Below are 24,374 nucleotides of genomic sequence, written 5' to 3' on the forward strand. Positions count from 1 at the left end.
AGAAAGTTCTAGAAGATGTAGCAAGGCATGTATTGTACAGTTTCATGGATGGGTTCAGTGGATACAATCACTTGGGCATCCATCGAGGTGATCAGATTAAAACGGATTTCATGACTGAGGGCACACTTCTAGGCCATCTGGTGTCGGCCAAAGGCTTAGCACCTGACCCAAAGAAGATCGTGGCCATCTTGAAGTTACCACCTCCCATCAACCCAAAAGGTGTTCAAAGCTTTGTAGGCCACGCAAGCTATCATTTCAGGTTTATACAAATTTATGCACAGGTGGCTCAACCATTGACCTGACTCACTAGTGCTATTGTACCCTTCCAATGGTCAAAACCCATGGTTGAAGCCTTTGCATACCTCAAAAAATGCCTCACTGAAGCACCTATTCTAGTGGCTCCATATTGGTCTCTCCCTTTTCATGTGCATAATGATGCCACTCAACTAGTTGTGGGTGTTTTGCCAACTGAGCCTAGTAAGGAGTACAACGTGGATCGCCTTGTTTACTATGCAAGTCGCCTGCTCACCAATGCAGAGAGTAACTACAACAACACAAAAAGGGAAGGTTTGGTATGGTGTATCCTTTACAAAAGTTTCGTGATTACTTGTTAGGAGTTCACTTCACTGTCATCACAAATCATCATGCATTACGCTATCTTCTGAATAAACCCCAAGTTGCAGGAAGATTCTGGAAGTGTCTACTGATATTCCAAGAATTCAATTTCAAAGTAGTTCTGTTTCCAGGCAAGCGGAATGTCATGTCCAGCCATCTCTCTTGCATACATACACGTGAGCCCGATACTGAGGTTGATGATGACTTTTCAGATAGTCATCTCTTTAAGGTCGACACGACCCGAGAATGGTATGGAGATGTGTTATATCTTCTCTCTATTGGCCTATATCCTGAGAATGCTTCTCCCTTGCAAAAAAGAAGACTCTTGCTATAGTCTAGACCCTTCTCTTTGATTGGCAGACAGCTCTACAAATTTGGGCCAAATGGTGTGCTGCGCAGGTGCGTCTCACCTCATGAAGTAGACCACATTCTGAAAGATGCACATAGTGGTCCTACAGGTGGCCATTACCCTAGTCACATCATGGTGCAAAAAATCTTACAAATAGGCTTATGGTGGCCCTATCTATTCAGGGATGATATTGCTCATGTCAAGATTTGTGATGTCTATCAGCGATGTGCGCTCAAGCCTAGCAAGCAATCCAGCCACCCTCTCCAAGTATCTATGGCATGCTTGCCCTTTGAGCAATGAGGAATGGACTTTGTTGGTCCAATTACTCCACCTTCTCAACCCAGCAATCGTAAGTATCTCCTGGTAGCAACGGATTATGCAACAAAGTGGGCCAAAGTGGTGGCTACCATCGACTATACAGCTTCCACTATCGCAAATTTTTTGTATGAAAATATTTTTTGCAGGTTTGGGTGCCCTCTGGAAATCACCAGTGATCAAGGTAGTCATTTTGTCGATGACCTGATCTCCACACTCCTCACGAACTACAAAGGTTTTTCATCGCAAATCTTGCTCTTACTATCGTAGAGCAAATGGGCAAGCTGAGAGCACTAACAAAGTGCTAATCGTGCTTCTCAAAAAAGCTTGTCACATTGAAAGCACTAACAAAGTGCTAATCATGCTTCTCACCAAAGATTTTCACCTGCATCCAACTTCTTGGGCTCAAGCTATCCTCGGCTCAGTTTGGGCTTACAGCACCTCCTTCAAGGCAACCACTAGCCACACCCCATTCCAGCTAGATTTTGGTCTAGAAGCAATTGCACCATATGAGTTCAACTTAGGTTCAACAAGAGCGAGAAGCGTTCGCATCGTAGTAGAGATTTCTTTCACAAACCTCTCTCGTCTCTCAATGTTAGAAGAAAGCAGGATGTTATCTTCACATGCCCCGCAAACCGAGCAACTTCGTCGCAAAGCTGGGCATGGTCGCCATCTCAAAAAGCCAAAAATAACGCAAGGAACATTGGTGCTACTCTATCAAGCTAGATATCTCAAAAAAGCTAAGAAGCTGGTGCCAGCCTGACAAGGGCCATTCATGGTACAAGAAATTTTGCCACAGGGGGCCGTCCAATTAGTCAGTTTGGCAGGCATTCCCTTGCCACTAGTAAATGGATCAAGAATTAAGTGCTATCACTCACTTGCCTTGACTCTTTAGAAATCTGGTTATGTTATCCCTCGCACCAACAACCTTATGACTGTCTAGTCCTCAGCTCTCTCCTCTCTCCGGCTTTCCATTTTCCCCCTTCTCAAGTCTTCCTCATATCAGTTCTCATCTCAATTGTAATCGGTGTTATCTTAAAAATTCTCCTTGTTTGATCAAAAGCATCAATTTTCCTCTCCTCTCAATGATAGAATTGGGTTTTTGGAGTCCTACTATGGTCTAGCATTACTGCTTTGTTTGTTTCTACTGCCTCTCTGTCCTCAATGGATCTGTTGAATGTCCGAGGTCAACCCTCATCGGATAGATCTTTGGTTTTTGGTAATATTTCTAACAAGTTCAAACTTCCTCTGCTGTATCTCCCTTCCCCTCTCTCTCTTATGCTGAGCTCTCACACACACACATCTAGCTCCCTGCATTTCTTGTGCGATTTCTTTTGTAACACTCTTTCAATATGCTTCACTCCTGCTGCCATACTTCTTTCATTTCTCTTCCCCTCTCTCTGACACTTACATGCAAGCTTTCTCGAAGTTGGGCATGGTTTCTCTAGCCTTTCTAATCGACCATATCCTAGTTAAAGAAAGCAGGCAATTGTCAGCACATTACAACTTTTTATCTCTCCCTTTCTCCTTTATCTCTCTCGTGCACTATGCCCCTTTGCCCCCTTACCGCCCCTCTCTCCCCTATCTACCTCTCCGCCCTACTATCTACTCTCACCACTACCCTCTTATCCCCTTGCCCCTCACCAATTCTCATCGCCCCTCACCAATTCCCCTAGCCCCTACATTCTAATTCCCTCGCCCCTACCCTCTTATCCCCTCACAAATCCCCCCTCATCCCTACCATCCACTTCCCTCACCCCTACTCAACAAATCTCCCCCTGGCCCATGACCTCTAATTCCCTCGCCCCTACCCAACAAATATCCCCTTGCCCCTCACCAATCCCCCCTCGCAGCTACCCTCTAATTCCCTCGCCCCTCACCAATCCTCCATCGCCCCTACCCTCTTATCCCCTCACCCCTCATCAATCCTCCCTCGCCCCTACCCTCTAATTCCCTCGCCCCTACCCTCTAATTCCATCGCCCCACAACAAATCTCCCACTTGCCCCTACCCAATTTTCCCCTCTTGCCTCCCTATCTAATACCTCTCGCCCCTATCCTAAGCCCCATAGCCCCTACCCTAATCCCACTCGCCGCTACGCTCATCCCCTCTCTGATATTGCCCCTATCCTAACCCCATCCCCTCACCCCTCCTACATTCTATTGCCTACCCTCTTCCTCCCTACAGTCTATTCCATCGCGTTGCAGGTTGTAGCGCCCCTCTAGAGCATATCCCATCAAGGCAGTCCTGCAGCATTCACCTTCTTTTCTTACGCTTTTCAGCCAGGACCTATTTCAATAATCTTGACTCATATTTTTAGTTTTGCAATTTTTTGAGCATACAAAATAGTGAGTTCAAGCACAATCCAAGAACAATTCACTATGGCGGGTACAAGCAAGAAGGCTAGGAAGAAAGCTTTGTCTTGCCAGAGACCTATTGAAACATCTCGAAGTTCTATAGAAAAAGAAGATGTAGAAACCTCTAGCCATGGCCTCATTGATCTCTCCTCCACTGACCATGGTGATGAGAGTTACAAAGCGTCTGACTGCGGTGCTGCCTCTAACTCTATCTCAGAGTCTTCTAGCCAATAGAAAGATATTGTGAAAGACAAAAAGAAGAAGGCCATCACTGAGGTGATGAGCCATCAAATTTCTCGGCCTCCTTCCTCCAAAACTCAAATCAAATTCACTTTGAACTTCCATTTGCAGTAGCCTCATCTGTCTCTTCAAGAAGTCTTATCAAAAGATCAACTACATACGCAAGTCTGTCAGCATTAGTAGAGGCCAATCTGCCTACTGATATTCCCATGGATATGGTGCATGAGGTTCTCAATCTTTTTCCCAAAGTAATCCTTGACATCCATGCCTTGAGAAAGTGGTTTTGGTATTTTTGGCAGCTTTCTAATAACTTATATTTGTTGTTGCCTTGGTAGTTCTAGTACATTCGGTGGTTTATGGCAGTTTCTAGTACTTCAATTAATTTTTTCAGTATTGGTAGATTCTGGCAAGTCTAGCAGTTTTGAAATCCTTTGGTAGTTTGTCGTATTCGTGAAAGCTCTTGGTATTTTTTGGTATGTGTAAATCTTGCTTTGATAGTTTGTCAATGTCCATCCTCTTGCTTCTGTATGGTAGTTGCACATTTTAGGTAGATTGATAGCTTCACGTAGATTTTTTGAATTTTTGCTATGCTATAATGGTATTTTTTCTTTATACTGGTATCTTTTGGGTCTTTTCGGATCTACTTTCTTGTTTTGGTATCTTCTATCATGTTGTTATCAGACGTTTGGTAGTCTAGTAATTTTATTGTTTTGAGAGTTTTAAATGTGTTGTTAGTACTAATAAATGCTTGCTGTATGCTTTTGGTAGTTTCTGGTTATGCTTTGGTAGTTTATGGCGTGGATCTAATAAGGTTGTTTTGTTAGTTTGGTTATGTTTGAATAGTTTGTTTTTTTCTTCGGTGTATTTATAGGTACTAATTGGAAGCGTTTGGTACTAATTTATAGCTCATGGTTCTGAATTGGTTCAATTTTCAGTAGTTCATGGTTGTCTTCTGCCATTGATGACTTGGTAATTTTGGTAGTTTTTGGTACTATTTGGTAGATGCCTTGAGGACTGCCTGTTAACTTCTGTTACTAACTGGAAGCTTTTGGTAGTATTTTGTTCCCCTTTGGTGGTTTATGGTTGCTTTCTATCACTGGTGTTTTGGTGGTATTGGTAGTTTTAGGTAGTTATGGTAGCTTTTGGCAATGTTGTTTTGGTGGCTGTTAGAGTTTTTTTTTCCCTCCTTATGTTTCAACTAATAATTGGTAGCTCATGGTTTTAATTTGGTTCCATTTTTGGTAGTTCATGGTTGTCTTCTGTCATTGATGACTTGGTAGTTTTTGCACTACTTGTTAGTATGATGCCTTGAGGACTGCCTGCTAGCATTTGGTACTAACTAGTAGCTTTTGGTACTAGTCTGGTTCCCCCTTTGGTGCTGTTTGGCAACATATTGCGTATGATATGTTGGAGGAAACATGGAAGGAAGCACAAGGTAGTTTTGGTACTACTTGTTAGTATAATGCCTTGAGGACTGCCTGATAGATTTTGGTACTGATTCGGTTCCCCCTTTGGTGTTGTTTGGAAACATATTGAGTATGATATGCTAGAGGAAACATGGAAGGAAGCACAAGGTAGTTTTGGTACTACTTGTTATTATGATTCCTTGAGGATTGTCTGCTAGCTTTTATTACTAAGTGGTAGCTTTTGGTACTAATCTGGTTCCCCCTTTGGTGCTGTCTGGCAACATGCTGAGTATGATTTGCTGGAGGAAACATGGAAGGAAGAACAAGGCCACACCCTCTTTGTGAAGAAAATCATTACTGATGTTGGGATTGGAAGATATTCATGTTATATCCTAGGCCCCAGGTTGTTGATTTTGTGGGTATGATCCACGTGTTTGGTGTGTGTAATGCATGTGGTGAGCTCTTAGAGCCTGCAGGGGTTGTTGGAACCTTTATGCTTGAGTGCCAACATCATTATCACCCCCTTTTCTTCAGTGCTTTGCTAAAAAGCAAGGATCATTGTTTCAAACCTGGTTGTACTATGGTGATCCTCGAGGTGGCAAAGTCCTGGGTCATTGGGCATCTTGTTGTAAAGAGTAAGTATGTGTATGTACTGTAAATCATATTCTTACATGCACTAAATGTGAGGTTGTTTGTAAGTACATGGTGTCTTTTGCTGTTTTTGTAGAGGAGGAGGATGTTGCACTGGCTAGGCCCAGTGAAAGAAATGGAGAGGCGGTCAACGATGGACAAGGTCCCACAAAGTCTGTTGCAAGTCGTATATGGGAGGAGGATGAGGTTACTAAAGATAAAGGGGATGTTCTCCATGATTTAAAGTATGGTAGTGTGGAAGGGAAGGAGACTCAGAAGGGACAAAACTATGATACCATGAAGGACAATGAAGGAAATAGTGACTACGTGGACAAGAATGTTAAGGAGAATCCCTCAAGAAGTGCAGTTGGGTGCTGCCGGACCAGATACTGCTGACACAAAGTCAAGAGATTATACCACTAGCAATGATGAGAATAGGCAAGGGGAAGGTGCAGCCGACAAGAAGGGAATGGAATAACCTAAAGGGATAGGGGAAGAGACCAAGCAGGGGGTGGAATAAACTAAAGGGGCAAGGGAAGAGACCAAGCATGGTGTGGAGGTCAAGGAGGATGAGGGGGAGGCAAAGAAGGGGTTGGAATCCAAGAAGGTGGATCACGGGGAGGACAAGATGTGGACTGATGCCAAGGAGTGGAAAGGGGTGGATGATCCCAAGAAAGGGAAACATGCACAAGCCAAGAAAGGGGAACATATTGTAGAAGGGTAAAGGCAGGCAAAGTAAAGAACAGGGATGGGTTCGAGAATGCCAAGGAGGAAGTTACAAAAAAGGATGCAAAAGTGGACAGCACCAACAGAGGTGTAGATCTAGTGACTAGTGATGCTGTATAGAATTCGACATGTGATTCTTTTGATTCGACGACCCTGTCGGAGCTTTTTTGTGTGCAAAGAAATAAGCGCAACCATGCCCGTGACTAGTTGACTCGTGCATGAAAACTGTAGCCCTTCTGACATGCAAATGAATTTCGCACAATGTGCTTTTTATTTCATCGAATCGGTTCAACTTTTGGCCTCTATCTTTCATCTCTTGTTCTCTCTATACTATTGTGGTGTGTTCAGCTTTTAAGTGAGCTCCAATGTTACTACTCATTTCCAAACTAAGTATTGCACAATACAATACCAAATTGGTACTATTGAGTACCATTTCCAAACTAAGTATTGCACAATACAATACCAAATTGGTAGTATTGAGTATCAAATTTGGTAGTTTCTAGTGTCATACCAGTTTTCTTTTTATGATATGATGATTGCACTATCTATTTGCACTCTCTATTTGCCTTCACGCATATGGACTGTTGGTATTGTGGTAAACTCTTGGTGGCTGTATGAGCCACCGGCAAACACAACACTTGTGGCTAGTGTGGCTGCTAAACCTGGGCAACTGATTGTGCTTAATATTAATGGGGTGTTTTTGACAAGTTGCAACAACTTCCAAAAGGCCTTTGGGTTTTGGACAAGAAGCTCCAACCACAGATCGTCAGACTCAATAGCTCGCTAATAATTTGTCTTGTAAGTCCAGATGCTGAGGAGTTCATACTAACTCTTTAAAAAGAAGCCAAGATAATTTTGTGGTCATGGTGTAGAAGGAAAAACGTGCTAGATATGTTGAACGCTTGCTTCCCCAAACATGTTAGGAAGAAGTACTTTGCAGGTAACTTGTGTAAGCTTCAGAGGTTAAGTTACGCATACCTCTAACCTCCTCTTTGGCATGGCAGATATACTCTGCCAAGAAGATTGTGGAACATGGAGGAGGTGCACAGGTGACCAAAGCGGTGGGTGACAAGCCTATTTTCCATAAGAATCTACGGACAGTATGGGCAAAGCACCAGGATTTTGATGCTAGAAACACAATTTTGCTGGATGACTGTAGATACAAGTCACTAAAAAATAACTATGAGAATTGTCTTGCAATCAAATCATACTACACTAATGTGGTAGGAAAATGACACCCTTTTTACTTGGCCAACCTCATTTTGATGTGGTTGCTTAGATGGATACGTGACCGGTACCCAACAACATACACTCGCAAGAACCCTATCTTTGACGTAAAAGATGATATTTTTGCGTATGTTGTTGATTACTTCATACAGATGGAGGATTGCTCTTACAGATTTGATCCCTATGACCTAGGATATTATTGAATTGTTTTACTTGGTGAAATTTTGTATCATGCTGCATATTATATAATGGAAAACCACTTTTCTGGTACATTGTGTTGGGATCTTGATCTCTAGTGTCTTTTCTTGTGTTGTCTAGTAGTTTGTAGTCTAAAAGCATATTTTTTGAAATCCTTCACATTAGTGTTAATACAATGGTGAAAATGTACAAAATTTGGTGCTATCCATTACGAAATGTTCTTAAGAATTTGGCACTGTTCACTTCATGCTGGTAGTGAGCCATGTTGTCTATCAGGTTTTGGAGACCCTACTGTGCATCACTTGTATTTGAAACCCTAAAGTTGCAAATGTTTAGTTGCAGCTTGGATCCATTATATTGCACCAAATGCTCACAATATTATACATGAATTTATGCAAAGAACTCTTGAGTACCATATTTTGGTACTGCTTGTCATCACTTTGGTACTGATTAACTTCCTTTTGGTACATGATCTTATGCAAGGGATTCTACAGTAAAAGTTTTGGTACTGCTTGTCATCACTTTGGTGCTGGTTAGTATTATTTTGGTATTGGTTCGGGGAAAGTTGGTACAAAGCTTGATAGTTAATGTACAACAATCTCAAATATTGAACAAAGGAAGTGAAGAATAGCAAGAAAAACAATAAATCATGAGGAGAAAAAGATGTATTTTTTCTAGGAGAAAAAGCATTCACTTGCCCTCTTAGGGGTTTTGGATTAGTGTTTCAAGTAACATGGATGCACCATCACTCTCATCATCATCCTATGGAATGCTATTGTATACATTCTCAATTCTATTTCCTCTATAATCTTCGCCATAAATACAAAATGATGTCGAGCCACAGAATTGTCATAAGTCAATCTTTGCACATGATTTCTTTCTCTTTCTAAACGTGTGGTCCGGGATAACTTCAGGTGCCCTATTCCCTGCTTGCATTCTTCTGGCACCCGGAGTATTCACAGAGGGTATGCCAAACTCCTCATCCAAACTCTGCTCAGAACCACTGCTATCACCATTATCATAGCCAACACTCAAATTTGATAACTTAGGGACATCATCAACTTGTTTCTTTCCTTTCCTTGCTATATTTGAAGAGTTTGCAGGACTCACTCTTTCACATAACCTACCACTCCATGGATTCTCACCATGACTTGCACTAGAAGACTCTTGCGGCCCACTCAAAACTTTTGACTACGCACTTGTATTTTTTGCATCCACATTCTCTCTTACATTAGTCCCCAAATCATCTTTTTACATCATCATACCAGCTTGCCATTTGATAAAAAACGGCATCCTTGCTCACCCTCACTTTACTCGTGACAGGATTTTAAGATTTATACCCTTTTTCCTCAAGGGAATAGCCAACCGCGATCACGCATTTTCCTTCTTACTTCTAGCTCTTCTAGCACATGCACATAATCAATACATCTGAACACTCTAAAATCCGATACATTTGGTTTTTCACCTTTGAACTTTTCTTCAGGTGTCATATCATGTACTATAGTAGTCGGGGTCCTGTTCATAATGTATACACTTGTAGCAACAGCCTCAGCCCAATAACAATAAGGCATGTTCTTCTCATTCATCAAAGCTCTAGCCACTTCCACAATGTGCATGCTCTTCCGCTCAACAACACCATTTTGCTGCGGAGTATATCTGCATGAAAATTGCCTCTGAATTCCATGCTTTTTCAGAAAACCATTGAATTCATTGGAGAAGTATTCTCCCCTTCCATCTAACCTTAAGCACTTTACATGTTTCCTAGTATGTTTTTCAACCATAACTAAGAAATTTTGAAAACTCTCTGGTCCCAATCTTTAAATGTATTAATTTGCGCAGCACTCTCACCTTCCTTTGACAGTGGATGTGTAAAATGCACAAAATCACCACTTTTCAATTTTACCTTCTTGGAATTCTATCTCATGCTCTCCATCAATGTAGTCCCAATAACCTTTGCCCTTAAGGAAATTGGTCATTCTGAACTTCCAAACATGGAAGTTGTTCTTCTCACTAACAATCTGGTTAAGCCCATCATTGTTGGATGACATATTTCTAACCCTTTACACAGTCTTTAAGGAGCCTGCTAAAAATAGTCGGTAACCATCCATAACCACAATCTACGTGCATACACGTGTTTCACTCTACTAAATAGTATATGTGCACACTAAATCCAAATTAAAGCTCTCTGCACCACGATATACAAATTTGCAGAATCTCGAAGCTTAGCGTTTCTTCATGAGGACGCACTCTAACTCCAAAACGGGGGTCAAAACGCGTCTAGAATGGAAATTTGGTCACACACTTTTGGTCCAAAGGATTGTATGAAACCGTGATATACACGCTCTCCAAAAGAAATCACCTCAATCGAAGATCGTTGACTATGGCTCCCGCAAGGGGAGGTCACCTAATAAAAATGTTACCTATCACGTGAGCTCAATAGAAGGGTATTTAAAGTTCTTGAAATTTACAAAAATATATATAAATAAAGGCATTATTTTTTCAAATTTGAAAAACACTTACAGATTTTAAAAGAAAAGGGTACATTGTATTTGTAACAAAATTCACAGATAAGGGGTTTTACAAACATGTCTTGAACGCACGTGATATGGTAGTTTTACACATAATGAACCTCCCGAGGTCTCCCGGGAATACCAAAGCCGCTTCGTAGAATGCTCCTTCTTGTTTCTCCAAGATCCTTAGACATAACCAGGGTCTAAACCATGTCAAGAGATAGAGAAGGAGAGAGCTTTGAGCTCTTGCAAGCATACATACACACAAATACACACACACACACACACACAAAAAGATGGAGGCAAAAGATTATACTTCTTCTTCCTTCACAAACTCAAGATAAAAGGTCTACAAAACATAAGAAAAAATACAACATAAAAAGGGAAACTAGTACAACGGTCTAATATAAATCGCTAGTGAGTGAGGTGAGTAGATAAGTGTAACATCACTCTAGTAGGTGGATAATCTCGGTGTAGTATAGCTATAGTATCATTGGAGAAGATATGTGTATACACCAAGGCGTGCAAATAATGATGTTAAATTATCTTCTCTAAAGTCATATTTTTCCTGGCTTTTTTGTCCTCCCCTTCAATGTCCCCTCCAAAGTGTTCTCTACTATTTCTTCTACTCTCCTTCTACTGCTCAGTACACTAACATTTTTTATAGTCTCTTCTACATAGCCTCATATATTCATGTTGCACTAATTTCATATGTATTAAGGCCTTTCCTCCTCTTTGGAAATAAAAAATAGCATGAGACAAGGAAGCACTTAATCGATTCTTTGAGATGGAAAATCATTTAATATAGCAAAACAGCCCACTTTTACTAGTAAACAACTAAGCAACGTCTTTTTTGATACCCGGATTAGGGTTACGACGGGATTTGATCATGTTGTGTTGATCGACAAATCCCATACCGTCATGTTGACAAGTAAATAATGACATTCATCCTTTGAGAGTAGCATGTTTTAGCAACACAAAACAAGAGTTTTGCTCATTATAGAAGCTAACCAAAAACATCTCACGACACGAGCTGATGATAGTCATGCATCACTTGTATGAATTTTCGCTTCATCCTGTTAAGGAAAAACACAGTTGTTCATACGTTAGTGTTCATTTTTGTGCATTGTATCAAATTAAACCAGATGCTCCACTGCTTGTGCAAGTCCCTCATCAATTCCTTTTGGGAGTAATATATATATATATATATATATATATATATATATATATATATATAAATATATATATAGATAGATAGATAGATGTATGTATGTACGTACATATAATATTAAAATATAAAAATGTGGATAAGTGTTTTCAATTTATTTTCTCTTTTTGCAAAAAACAAGAAAATTCTTCACTTAATTTGTTCGATAGATAATGTCCATGGACACCAACCATTTCCACATTATAGGGAGAATATCTTTAGTTTCACATGTGAAATATCTTTGATAGAATGAAAAAGTGAAGGTAACCCACCACCCATATTTTGCTTCTCATGGTCGACATGAACCATGTTGTGCAATATATATGTCAAGCAGGTTTATTAAGATTTTTTTTCTAGAAGTAATATACCTCTTATCATAAAATGATGGTGAAAATCTTTACAAGAGTTCGGAAACAAGGGTGGTTCAATTCATAAATTTATGCTTTATGATAAAAGTGGAGAAACTTTAGTACACATATTCAAATCTATGGCTTATTTGGTTTGGTTTGAGAGACTACCCTTTTTATTTGGATTATATCCGGCCACCAAACTACATCGAACTACATCAAATATTATGGTTTATGGAAGCCTATCGAAGAAACTGTCCCTCAAAATTTTTTTCTGGTGAATGGAGAGTCGCAAGTAGACTTTTGAAGGTATGTACTGCGGATTGGTGAGAAATTAAATGGGTTCATGTTTGGCTACTTTCATAAGCATAAGTGCTTAATGGGCAAGTTCACCATCTAGCTAGGATAGTATCCCTTGGAACACACTTGTTTTTGCAAGCTATGTCCAACATTACGGAGGCAAGGGAGCCATCTCATGGGATCATTTCATAGAATGTGAAGCGAGACCGTGCGGCTAGACAGACACGCAAAAGCAAAAGAAGCTATAAAGACTTTTAATACCACATAAAAAAAAAAATGCGGGAGTGTGTGCCTTTCAATTGTGATTTGACCTGACTTGCATATTATTTGGGAAAAGGTAAACCTGCAAAGCTGAAACAATAGAACCTTAGCTCTTGCACTAAAGAAATACCTTTATTTGGAGTGCCTTTTCTTACTACCCATGAATTTAGCACATACTTTTCTTTTGTGTGTTTTATAAATTCAGAGAGTTCCCTATAATTAATTTCAAATTTGAAGGCAAGAAAGTCTACAAAACCTAAAAAAATTCAAAGATATTTAATGTAGTAAATTTACCCGTAAATTTTCAAGTTAATGGAAATTTCTATTTTCGATTACTGAGGATTCCGAGCACATTTAGAGCATTTTACTTTCATATGAATATATATCGGCATTGTTTTGAGCCGAGGAGCAACTCCCATCAAAAACTCTTTGGCAAAAAACAATTTACGATCGAGGCTCATTAGAAGGCTCGTACGAGATAGATTTAAAAGACGGGGTCGATCACTACGTCAATATCAGCGTGCAGGGGATGAGGATGGTACAAGAGAGCCTATATTATTATATTCATGAAGGGGGCGAGAGTAGCAGATGCACAGCTTCGTCCATGAGACAAAAAACATCCTGCATGTGCTGAAGATTTTCGCGGACCACCTTGGCAGCGTGGCAGCTCTGCTGCATGCTCTGCACCCCTTGCACGATGTCCCACACGCCATTGCCGATGCTCAAAAGTGGCACAGCGGCCATGACCTCGCCCGAGATAACCTTCCCTACGAGGCTACTCGTCGCCATAACACAAGAAAGCACGGACAGGCCTTGCTTCTGCACCCACTCCCGCAGCTCACCGTCACTCAGTAACCTGGGGGGACCATCCAGCTCAAAGTGCTTCTTGAACTTTCCGCTCTGGAGAAGCCTCTTCAAGACGCTGTGTATTCGGTTCACGTCAAGCTGCTGCCGGCGCTGCTGCTGCATAGGGAGCACGTCTGAGATAAGCTTTATACCCCTCGGGTGCATCACCTGTTGCAGTTTCTGCAGAAGACCCAGTAGCTCGTCCAAGGCATACTGCATTTTCCGGGTCCTTTCGCAAAAAATATGGGAATGGTGACGCAACTCATCCAGGCGCGCCTTGGATACGAGCTTCTGCGTCAGATGTCCACCCGCGGTGGTGAGACCGCCTGCAGCCCCCAGCGCCGCTCCCGCCGCCACCAACGGTAAGGTGATGCCGAATGTAAACGGAGCCAGAGCAGCACCCAGCATCGCCATTGCTCCACCTGCTGCAACAGCACTCCCACCTGCAGCTCATTACCCAACTTCATCAAGAAACAATTCTCTTAATATGTATCTCATGTAGTTAGTTCCTGCTTCACGACCATATACATCCGTCCGTTCATAATTATTACTCTTACCCACCTGCAACCTGGGTGATGCTTACGTTCATATGCATAGACTCCAGCTCTCGACAAACTCCCTCCATTTTGGCCTTGAGATGCTGGTGCTCCGCCCGCCACCCGTGAACGTCCATTGCGTCCAGCTTCTTGAAGGAAGCCTCAATTCTTCGACGCTGCAAGTCCTCCACATGGTCAGGTGGCGTCATATTCAGGTTGATTGAACTTTTCGTCTCAGTCTTATGTTGCCCCGCTTGCTAACTCAGCCAGCAGCGGATTATACTCTTGATTTAAACGACCTGCAGAATAGCAGCTACTTATACTCTTGATGTAGTTCGAGATACGACCAGATACAAACGATATGTCGAGATCTTCGACAGATTCGCTGCATGATTACCCATGACTCATGAGCGCATGGCAATAAAAGTCCTCGAGCTATCAATCCGGAATCCACCAAAATATCCAGCTTCAAATTTCACGCGAATATGATGAAGAGTACTGCAGGTGGACAACAACATAATATATGATGCACACGGAGTCTTCAAAACTAGGGGATCAACGCGGAAAACTAGGGCGAGGCGATTCAAAACTGACCTCCAAATTTGCCGATATAATACGCCGCCGCCAATGGAGTTAAGATCATGGATGTCTGTTTATCTATTCTTTTGTCATGACGACTCATCAGTCATGAGTCATGAGCTCAAATCACCTTGCTAGCATCGATCCTTGCCTTTTTCTTGTCCGTCCCACCGCTCGACCGCATTTATTAAAGCCCCATTGTGATTCAGAGCTTGGTCAAGTGAGGTTGCCAAGAAACGACCCTGCTCACTATTCAGTCACACGGTTTCCATTCGCCAAATGATGGCCACAATGATTATGGGGAAGAGCAGGTCAACTTCTGAAGCACAAGGCGGCCAAGGAGGGACCTCAGGACTAAGTAACACCCATATTTAAGAGGGAGAGGCAATGGGATCAAAGACGGAGAAGCTCATGCATGAAAGCCGAGAAGATCGCAACCACAAAAATCAAATAAAAAACTAAACCTGAACACGCACTAAACCCGGACAGTTTGGGTAATGCATGTAAACTTATGTTATAATGTTGTAAAAATGGTTGTGGATACGCTGTGCATGCGCAGGTGAGGTGGTTAGCCTATGTGACCCTAAACCGGAACAGCCAAGTCTCGGGTGCAAATCCCCCCATCGTGCCTCATTTTTCCCGTTGTCCATGTTTAATACGCCTCGCTTTTTTAACGGCGCGCTTCGTTTTTCCCGCTGGCCAGGTTGAGTTCACCTCGAGATCCCGCCCCTCAGCTCTGACTGTTAATCCCATTACTCCACCCCGCATTTAATATGGGTGTTATTTAGTGCCAAGGAGGGGAGGGGGTTTCGAAAGTGGGACGGCTGTTTTGTTTTAGTGAGAATCTCATTTCATTCGAGGCGATTATTGTGTATCTTGCAGCTCTTGAGGTCCAAACACTCTTCATGAGGTAATGTAATTGCATTTTCTCTCTCTACGTTACCTCTTGGTAATCGATTGAGGAGCAGGACAGGCAGCATGAGCACATGCAACCAAGATCTTGTGCTATGGCCATCCCCGCCCCCCCCGCCCCCCCCAACCAAATCACATAAATGAGAAAGGGATATGAATTATTTACAGGAGCTAACTACTTGAGTAGATTCTCAAATGTTTAATCAGAGCACTTATAGTGTGAAGCAAACTCACTTCTTGGCTTGCCCAATGGGCAAAGGTCATAGAGATGCCCTCATTGACTTCAGCAAAGGCCAAATGTAATAGAAATGCCTTCACTTTTTCTTTGGATAAAAATACAATTTATTTATTTTTGGATCTTTATGAGTGGAGGTAGTGGAGTTAGGATATGGAGCGAGCTTGTCAAAGCGAGATTTTTTTTGGGAGGGAAAGACACCAGTGCACCACCACTGTCACCCTCATTGGCCACCGAAGTCAACCACTCTTCTCCTCCACCCCCTCCTCCTCGACCACCTCCACCTATTCCCTCCCCTATCCTTTGTCCTCCACTCTCCTACACTCTCTCTCTCTGTCTCCATATTTCTTTCTCATTAGCCCCCTCTCTCTCTCTCTCTCTCTCTCTCTCTCTCTCTCTCTCTATATATATATATATATATATATATATATATATATATATATATATATATATATATATATATATATATATATATATATATATATATCATACCTACCCTTGACTTTACTCACTCCCTCGATCTCATTGCCATGTCTTTGCCAATTACATACCTAATTTGTTGATCTCTCCTCCCTTGGTCCCCACAAGTCTTTTTAATTTATTTTTTTTCTCTCTATCACCCATTTCCTCTCTTCCCCTCCCTTCCTTGTCTAATCCTCTCTCTCTTTCTCTCTCTCTCTCTCTCTCTCTCATTCCTTCATATCTATGCTTGATTTTCTCATTCCATTGATTTCACTCCAATGTCCTCTGTCCGTTATGTACCTCTATTGCTCTCTCCCTCCCTTTGCGTCCACATGTCTTTTTAACTTCTTTCATGTCTCACCCACTCCCTGTCTTTCCCTCCGAGCCTTCCTTGTGTATTCCTCTCTCTCTCTCAATACACCCCCTCTAAATCTCTCTCCTTGTCTGTATATATACATACACACACACATGCATGCATGCATATATATACTTTTGTGTGTGTGTGTGTATTTGCCACCACCCCACTAGTGACATCACTAATGGGAAAATCCGTTAGAGAGAGAGAGAGAGAGAGAGAGAGAGAGAGAGAGAGAGACAAGGGGGGTTGGCATGGGGCATTTTCAATATTCAAAGTGGTACAATTGTAAGCTGAGACATATTTTTCCTTAAGATTGGTTTGTATGTGTGGGGTGCGTGTGTGTGTGTGTGTGTGTGTGTGTGTGTGTGTGTGTGTGTGTGTGTGAGAGAGAGAGAGAGAGAGAGAGAGAGAGAGAGAGAGACTTTATTATCGCTCTTGAAGGTCAAATATGAGCTATGGGACCAAAGATACATGTGATGTATTTCTCTCTCTATATATAGGTCAAATATGAGGTATGGGACCAAATATGCATATTATCTGTGTGTGTGTGTGTATACATACACACACACATATACACATACATGCATGCATATATATACATATGTGTGTCTGTGTTTGTGTGTATCTACCACATTCCCACTAGTCACATCGCTAATGGGGAGATCCATTAAAGAGAGAGTCGGGGAGGGGGGGGGGGTTATAGAGACTAGGAGAGAGAGAGAGAGAGAGAGAGAGAGAGAGAGAGAGAGAGAGAGAGAGAGAGAGAGAGACCTTGTTGAGAGTAGAAGAGAGAAAGAGAGAGGGTCCTTGTTGAATAGTAGAAGAGAGAGAGAGTAGGAGAGAGAAAGAGGTAGTATGAGAGTGAGAAGAAGGGGGGGGGAGAGATAGTGTGAGAGGGAAAAAACTGTGGAAAGAGAAAGAAATATATAGGGGAGAAAAAGAAAATCCTCGGGGAGGAATGTTAAAAAAACAAGTGATAAAATCACAAGGCCTCCCATTATAAAGACTACATCTTAATGCGTTGATGCTAGGGTTGGGTGGAGAGAGGGCGGGGAAGGTTCAAGCAGCAAGGGGTGCTTGCATGTTTGTGGCTTGGCTCCCTACTTGGGAGGCTGTTCTCATCAACTAGAGGTTTTAACTTGGTGGGCATGGTGGGTAAGGTGGCAGTTTTCCTTTAATGTCGGCATCCCCATTCAAAGTCTGTTTTTTGTTGATACTCTTCTCAAGCGGCTCACTTTTTGCACCTTCTTGATGCTCCTCTTGGTGAGTTTGGACATACTTGAGTGGGGCGATAGACCACCCGATGTGGTGGCATCCCTTGTCTCCCCGGTCTCTTCATTTCCGCGACTTCCATGTTTGCCATGGTTTACAGGATAGGTGGCTCCCTTTGTAGGAAGCTTCAATTGGTCTTTGTGTAGGGTGCCTCACTTTGTAGCCATAGATGGATCCCATGCTTGGTGGTGCATGGGTGTGAGGTCCCCACCCCGTCGTATCAAACAACGGATCTGATGGTAAACCTGGAGGCCACTAGATCTATAGCGGAAGCAAACAAAATGGTTCAGGGTTCAACTAGCGGACGATCGCTCATCACAAAGTGATTTGAGTTCGAGCCTACTAGCAATGTGATCTAGCTCCACCTCGCAGGGGAAGCGTACTTAACTATCTAGCGATCCTAAGACCCACCTTCCAAGAGGAGAGAAACCCCGAGTGCCTTTTTCCCCATGTTTCAGAGGCACGTACTCTCGAGGATTCGCCGCTCTAGGGGCAATGAGTAATACCAATATCGAGTAAGCACTATGGGGACAGAGAGTTCCCGACCAATCGGGACCACCCATCTCGTAGGCATTGGCAACCCGAGCCAAGCCCCCACTTTCCACCCCCACACTCACACTTCCTCGTGTGACCTAATTACTACCACGAAGGTTGTTCAACATAGATATTCCTTCTTTAATTCCAAATCACATGGTTCGTTAAAACAGCCCTTCAACCAGTATTGCAAACAACACCAAGACAGAATTCTAGTAAAAATTCTACTCAAACTTATTCATAAAAGTTCCAATGTTCTGGAGGTACAACATCCCCCCTCCAGCGAGAGTTCACTCCTCCCGTTGTCGCCTAGCTGCCCATACAACTAGGTATGTCCACCGCATAGAAAGCACGACATGGACATTCCCACCGCTTAACCAACAGACATGGGTTCCCACAGCTTAACCAGTAGTCGTGGGTATCCACCGCTTAACCAGCAGACGTGGATTCAAGAGCCCTTAACCAGGAACTCTGCCCCCTGTGATCAGTAGGGGGTTCATGACTAATTCAACATTGGAAATAGAATGAACATGCCGAGCTAAATTTTCCCTAGCAGACATTCTTTCCTATTGCAAACAGCATTCCCATCAATCATTTCCTTCCTACTTTAGAACTTAATGTACAATGCTTTCAATGCTGAGGTTTTCGTCGGATTTCTCCAACATGTTTGGGGATATGAGCATTCCTAACTAGCGTATGCAATGTTAGTTTAAACAACTTGAATAAAAATATGATCTACCTCTTCCCCTTCTTCATCGATGGCCCGTGAGATGGCCGGTATTTGTTCCTCCATGGGAGCCTTCCCCTTCCCGTTGACATTGCTCGTTCTTGCCTCGCGATCGTGGGCACCACCGAAGCGAGTCCTCTTAACCGGGGCCATTTCTCACTACTTTAAATGATTAGCTTGGAGAAAGAGCTAAGGTTCGCAAGCATCATAACAGTCCAATGGGTAGATTAGTGACATTAATTAATCCCTCCTATATGATAGATCTAGATTTTTCATAAAGCAATCATTAAGGATGGCACATAATCCTATGGGAACCGGCTCTAAAGATAATTACTCGTCAGCTTGCATGATTAAGAATAATAGGATTTCACTAATGGAATTATCAGAGAGATGAATCAAGTATGATTAATCTCTTTCCTAGCAATTAGAGGATGCAGAGTCACCGCATGCATAGGTGTGAGAAAAACCATCTCTTAGAGACTTAATGATAGATTAATCTTACCTTAATTATATCTTAATGCATAACAGAGATGAATCTAAATCAGCTACAATATTAATGCGTGATAGAAAGAGTGGTTCTCATCAATCTACACAATTACTAGCTTACCGATTAATTACTATACTGCCTAGAGAGAGAAAATTCTGGTAATTATTCTCTAATCATTAATTGAGAGTGATGAATGGCTGATCATTCAGCTATGGGATGATGATTACATAATAGAATATGGTTAATGAGAATTTAGAGAGTAATTATAGAGAATTACGACTAGGAATAAGCATAATGGACGAGGAATTTAGATGGTAATGAAAATAATTTACAGATGGCATTAATTAAACCGTGGTTACCGTGATTAAGGGCTGATAATCCTTTTGATTCTCTGATCTAATCGAGCTTCTTGAGGCGAGAATTCGACAGCACCTCCCTCCTTGCTTCTCCTTCAAAAGGTGTGTGTTCCGGCAGCACCTTCCTAGAGTGTGTGTAGGTGTGTGTGTGTGTGCACTGTGTGTGTGAGCATATATCTCCGTGTGTGTGTGTGTGTAGGCCTTTAAATAGGATCCTACAGGCTGAAAATCGATCTGAGTTGCTAGGGTGAGCACTCAGTCCTTGCATGGCAAGTCCAGTTGCCTACCCACCAAGTGTCCAGTTGGCTCAGTAAACTGACTCTCACACTGAGTTGCAGGCTTGGCAGCTTCCCCAAGACTCCCACAAAGCAAGAGGGCGCCCCCTAGCTGCTAAAGCAGGTCTGGAGTGGGCTGGGACCTATTCCCACACAGCCTCAGGCCCCCGGTGCCTCCGAACAATTTTTAGAAAATTTGATTTTAGGCTAAAACGGGCGATACGAGTCAGATTTTGACGCCGTAAATTGCTATACTAAGCTTTAACTAAGACGTATGGGTTTGAGTACCTGCCATATTTAGCAACCCCCTCGGGGTCCGAAAATGCATTTTTTTCAAATTCGGGGTATGGGTGTAGATTTTCGAGACGGTCAAAACTAGACGGGTCGGGTGACCAAAAACTTACTATATTTGGAAAATTTTCACAAAAATTATTTTAATTCACATTTCGAAGCTTTATGATATTTTAAACATCATGGCACTGACAGAATTCGGAAAACTGCTAAAAATAGTAACTTTTTTTCATTATGATCATTTCATGGTACAAGGGTGCTCTTTTTGGTTGGGGTCAGAGACCTTACAATGGGATCCATGTATTGGCTAGACTCTAGCATGGCAGACTATATAATTCTTTTTTAGAACATAACTTATCTCTTTTGTGAGTATTGCCAAAGAGAGTAAAGACACCTAATAGTGACGAACAATACACATTGTAAAAGAGAGAACAATGAGATCTACAGACAAAATGCAAAGAGATAAACAAGAGGAAAAAAAAGTGACAAAATTAAGAAGCCTGCCTACAATTGATAGTTAGATTGGTCATATCATAAAATTTAGAATGCTTCAAATAAAATCTTACTTTTAAGTCGCTAAATCATTTGCAAAATGGTGGCTAGATTTAAAGCTTGCCTTGAAGAAACTCGTATAGTTTTCACAAGATTTTAGAGAAGATGCTCATGTTCATCTATTTGAACTAAGAGCCATAGATCATGGTCTCACACCAAGCTAACCAACATGTGCAAAGTGAAAGTGTTTTATTACTAAACATACCTAAAATTGTTGATTGGTGGAGAGAGAGAGAGAGAGAGAGAGAGAGAGAGAGAGAGAGAGAGAGAGAGAGAGAGAGAGAGAGAGAGAGATATTGAAGCAACTTCAAACCATCTTGCGTTCATTGCAACATGACAGGATTGAAAGGAATCATTACTAGAACAACATACAGTAATAGTGTTTCAAGAACATCTAAAAATAATCAAGTATCTTAAAGGGTTAAAAACTCGAGAAGGGGCGGCTAAACTACCAAGTAAAGGACATGGTTTTGGAGGGTAAGACCTCCTCAATTGCACAAGGCATTAAAGAAAAGTCACCAAGAAAACATTATTGAATATTAAATGACATCAATGTCTTTATTTAAAGTCTTAAGAGTACAACATCTTAAAGGTTTGTGTAGGCGAGGAGGGGCGGCCCAAGTAAAGGACATGGTTTCCTCGAAGAAAAGTCCTCCAAAGATACTAATTTTATACAGTATTTAAATTGTCTTATACATTTTAGCAAAACTATTTCAATAAATGAGCTAAAACTTTCCACTAGGCACACATTACAAGAAAAGCATTTGAATGCGCTACGTTACTAGCTCCAATTGATTTCGTTTCTCTCAAATTCCAGTTGTGCTCCATCTGCATGAACAAGCATCATTTATCCATGAAAAATGGTTCAAAGATTGCCACTACACATACATAGTAGAAGGGGGAATAACCCATAGCAAAAAAAAGCCTCGAATATTGTTGATATGCTTCATCTAGAATAAAATAGTGGCAACAATACAATACAAAAATAAAAAAATCAACCCATTACACATAACAAAGAGCGAACATGGCTTGGCCAAAAAAAAACCACTCAAAATTGAGCACAAGGCGAGCACACGAAATTTTTATTCCAATCATTGTGTGCAAGGTTGCCCTCATAGAGTCTTCTATAGAGTCAGGCCCCGCTTCTGCATAGGACAAAGCTGCATGCTTTTGCGCTTCTCTCACCAAGCATAGAGGGAATCTATGATGTAACAAGGAAATTGGTGTGTCAATTGTACCTGCTGAAAGAGGGGGTGAGAGATGTCGAACCCTTTCCCTCCACTTTGAGAACAGAGGACTAGGTTGACTTTGAATCTCTCATCCCTACCTCGTGTGCTAGTCAAGGAGGAGGTGACTGTGGTAGCAGCCTTTGAGATGTTGCCATCATACTTGGCAGAGGGATAGCCTGTGCATGCATAGTTTTCCTCCTAAAAATGCTCTCATTTTAAGCATACCTAGTGGGACCTGAACTGAAATATCGCTCTATGTTGCTCACTCAAGCCAATGGAATAACTAGCCAAGCTAGAAAGTATTGGGTAGGGAAGATCTTTGGTTCTAAGGCAGCTAACCCGATCTGAATGGTCGGGCAAGTCAATTGGCAGTGCTCATGGATCCTCATCTGCACAATAGGTCAAGAATGCAAGGCCTTCCACCCCATATTTGCCTTTGACGACTTGCCCTACGGCAACACCTTTTTCAAGAAGGTAACAGGGAGATACAAGGATGGTTGGCTAATGGTGGATTCTTTGAGGAGCACTCATCCTACTGGCCATCGCCACTTGAGACCATCATGCCTTTGCAACACAAACGTAAACCATCTCTCTCTCATCACCATGGGCTCTCACAGACAGCCTGTCTCATTTCCCCCTTGTCTTGCATGGTAATAAACTATGATATGTCTATCAAGAAGGCAATCACAAGCCCCGATGTGCAACCACTACTAGCTGTTGTTTTCAGGGCTCCGCAATCAACGTGTATACTAGCTATGGCCACTTAATATGACATCTTTTCTGATGCATAAGATGAAAAAGAGGAGGAGGAGGAGGAAGAGAGAGAGAGGGAGGGAAGGAGAGAGAGAGTCCTAAATATTTGCTAGTTGTTGCACATAGAGACCATCTGTAGCTGTGCGGGTCAGAGAGAGAGAGAGAGAGAGAGAGAGAGAGAGAGAGAGAGAGAGAGAGAGCGAGCAAGCAGTGGCATATTTAAAGTTAAAATAATGAAACAATTACAAAGTAAATACAATGGGTTCTCAGGGGTGCAATCGCAGGTCCTTTCACCGCTTGCAAAACTACCACAATTGTGCTCTTAGATTCTTTTCTCTTCATTAGCTCAACCCTCATCGCTGCTCAATCGAGAGATAGCCACAATCTCCTCATTTCCGTTAAGCTTCACATCCTCTTCATATCAGCTTGCGTGGCATCTCTCGAGAATTCCACTTCCTCGATCTGCCCCACACACATACAAAGAGGCACTTTAGGATTGCATTGACTTGCTGAGTAACACCGTGGATCTGCTCCATCTCAGTTGAGGTCTAAAATCATACCAGTATACCTGCTCTGATAAGCTCCACCAGCACAATGTACCTCCAACAGTGGTGGTGCAACTTTTGAAGTGGGTGGGGGACACTTCCCCTGCAGCCACAGTTGCGCTCGCAATAGCAAATATCTTACATTGTTGCATCTCGCCTTGAAAATCCAGATATTTCTCTCTCACCTTGCTCTTGACTGCTTGTTGGCGCTGACCTGTAGAGCCTTGCACCTCAGTGAGCAAGGATCACCTCACACAGCAAGGAGACCTACAATAAACAAAAGCATCGTTAGTGCATCATTTTAAGTGGAGGAGAAGGAAAATCGAGTGTAGTATATCACCTTCGAGCAAGAGGAAGGATGCTCTCTCTCTCTCTCTCTCTCTCTCTCTCTCTCTCTCTCTCTCTCTCTCTCTCTCTCTCACACACACACACACACACACACATACACACAAACAATTTAACTATGTGGCACCACTAAATATAGCCGAGAGACAGAGGTAAAAAGGTGAGAGTTGGAGAATTTGTATATTGGGCTCATAACTCACGCGGAGCTGGAGGTCAGGGAAGCGGGCGACTGCATGGAAAGAGCAATTCCTTTGTTTTTTTTGGAGTGGAGGCCCTAGGGGAATTTTTTGGATTGGAGGGGAAACATATGCAGAGTTTGACACGTGTGAAGGGCTTCACTTAGTTATCGATATAATAAGTTAAATTTATAGATTGAGAGTATCACCCAATCCC

The 24,374-nt window shown here is 42.1% G+C and overlaps 1 protein-coding gene across 1 annotated transcript; it reads right to left on the reverse strand.

Moving 5' to 3' along the window:
- Positions 1-13,043: 13,043 nt before the first annotated feature.
- Positions 13,044-14,294, reverse strand: LOC147456900 (uncharacterized). Its single transcript, XM_086513474.1, has 2 exons — positions 14,095-14,294; positions 13,044-13,976 (listed from the first exon to the last, which is right to left on the reverse strand). Exons 1-2 carry the CDS (start codon positions 14,276-14,278, stop codon positions 13,252-13,254), a joined length of 909 nt encoding a protein of 302 aa, XP_086369600.1. The 5' UTR covers positions 14,279-14,294; the 3' UTR covers positions 13,044-13,251.
- Positions 14,295-24,374: the final 10,080 nt, after the last annotated feature.

This window comes from Adiantum capillus-veneris, chromosome 5 (genome assembly GCF_014529385.1).
Source record: "Adiantum capillus-veneris isolate H3 chromosome 5, ASM1452938v2, whole genome shotgun sequence".
NCBI classification, from domain to species: domain Eukaryota; kingdom Viridiplantae; phylum Streptophyta; class Polypodiopsida; order Polypodiales; family Pteridaceae; genus Adiantum; species Adiantum capillus-veneris.

Excerpts from the sequence above, each read along its gene's own strand:
- LOC147456900 (XM_086513474.1), bottom strand. The coding sequence starts at position 14,278 with ATGACGCCACCTGACCATGTGGAGGACTTGCAGCGTCGAAGAATTGAG. Across the intron at positions 13,977-14,094 it reads AAGCATCACCCAGGTTGCAG|GTGGGAGTGCTGTTGCAGCA; the intron begins GTGGGTAAGAGT and ends AATGAGCTGCAG.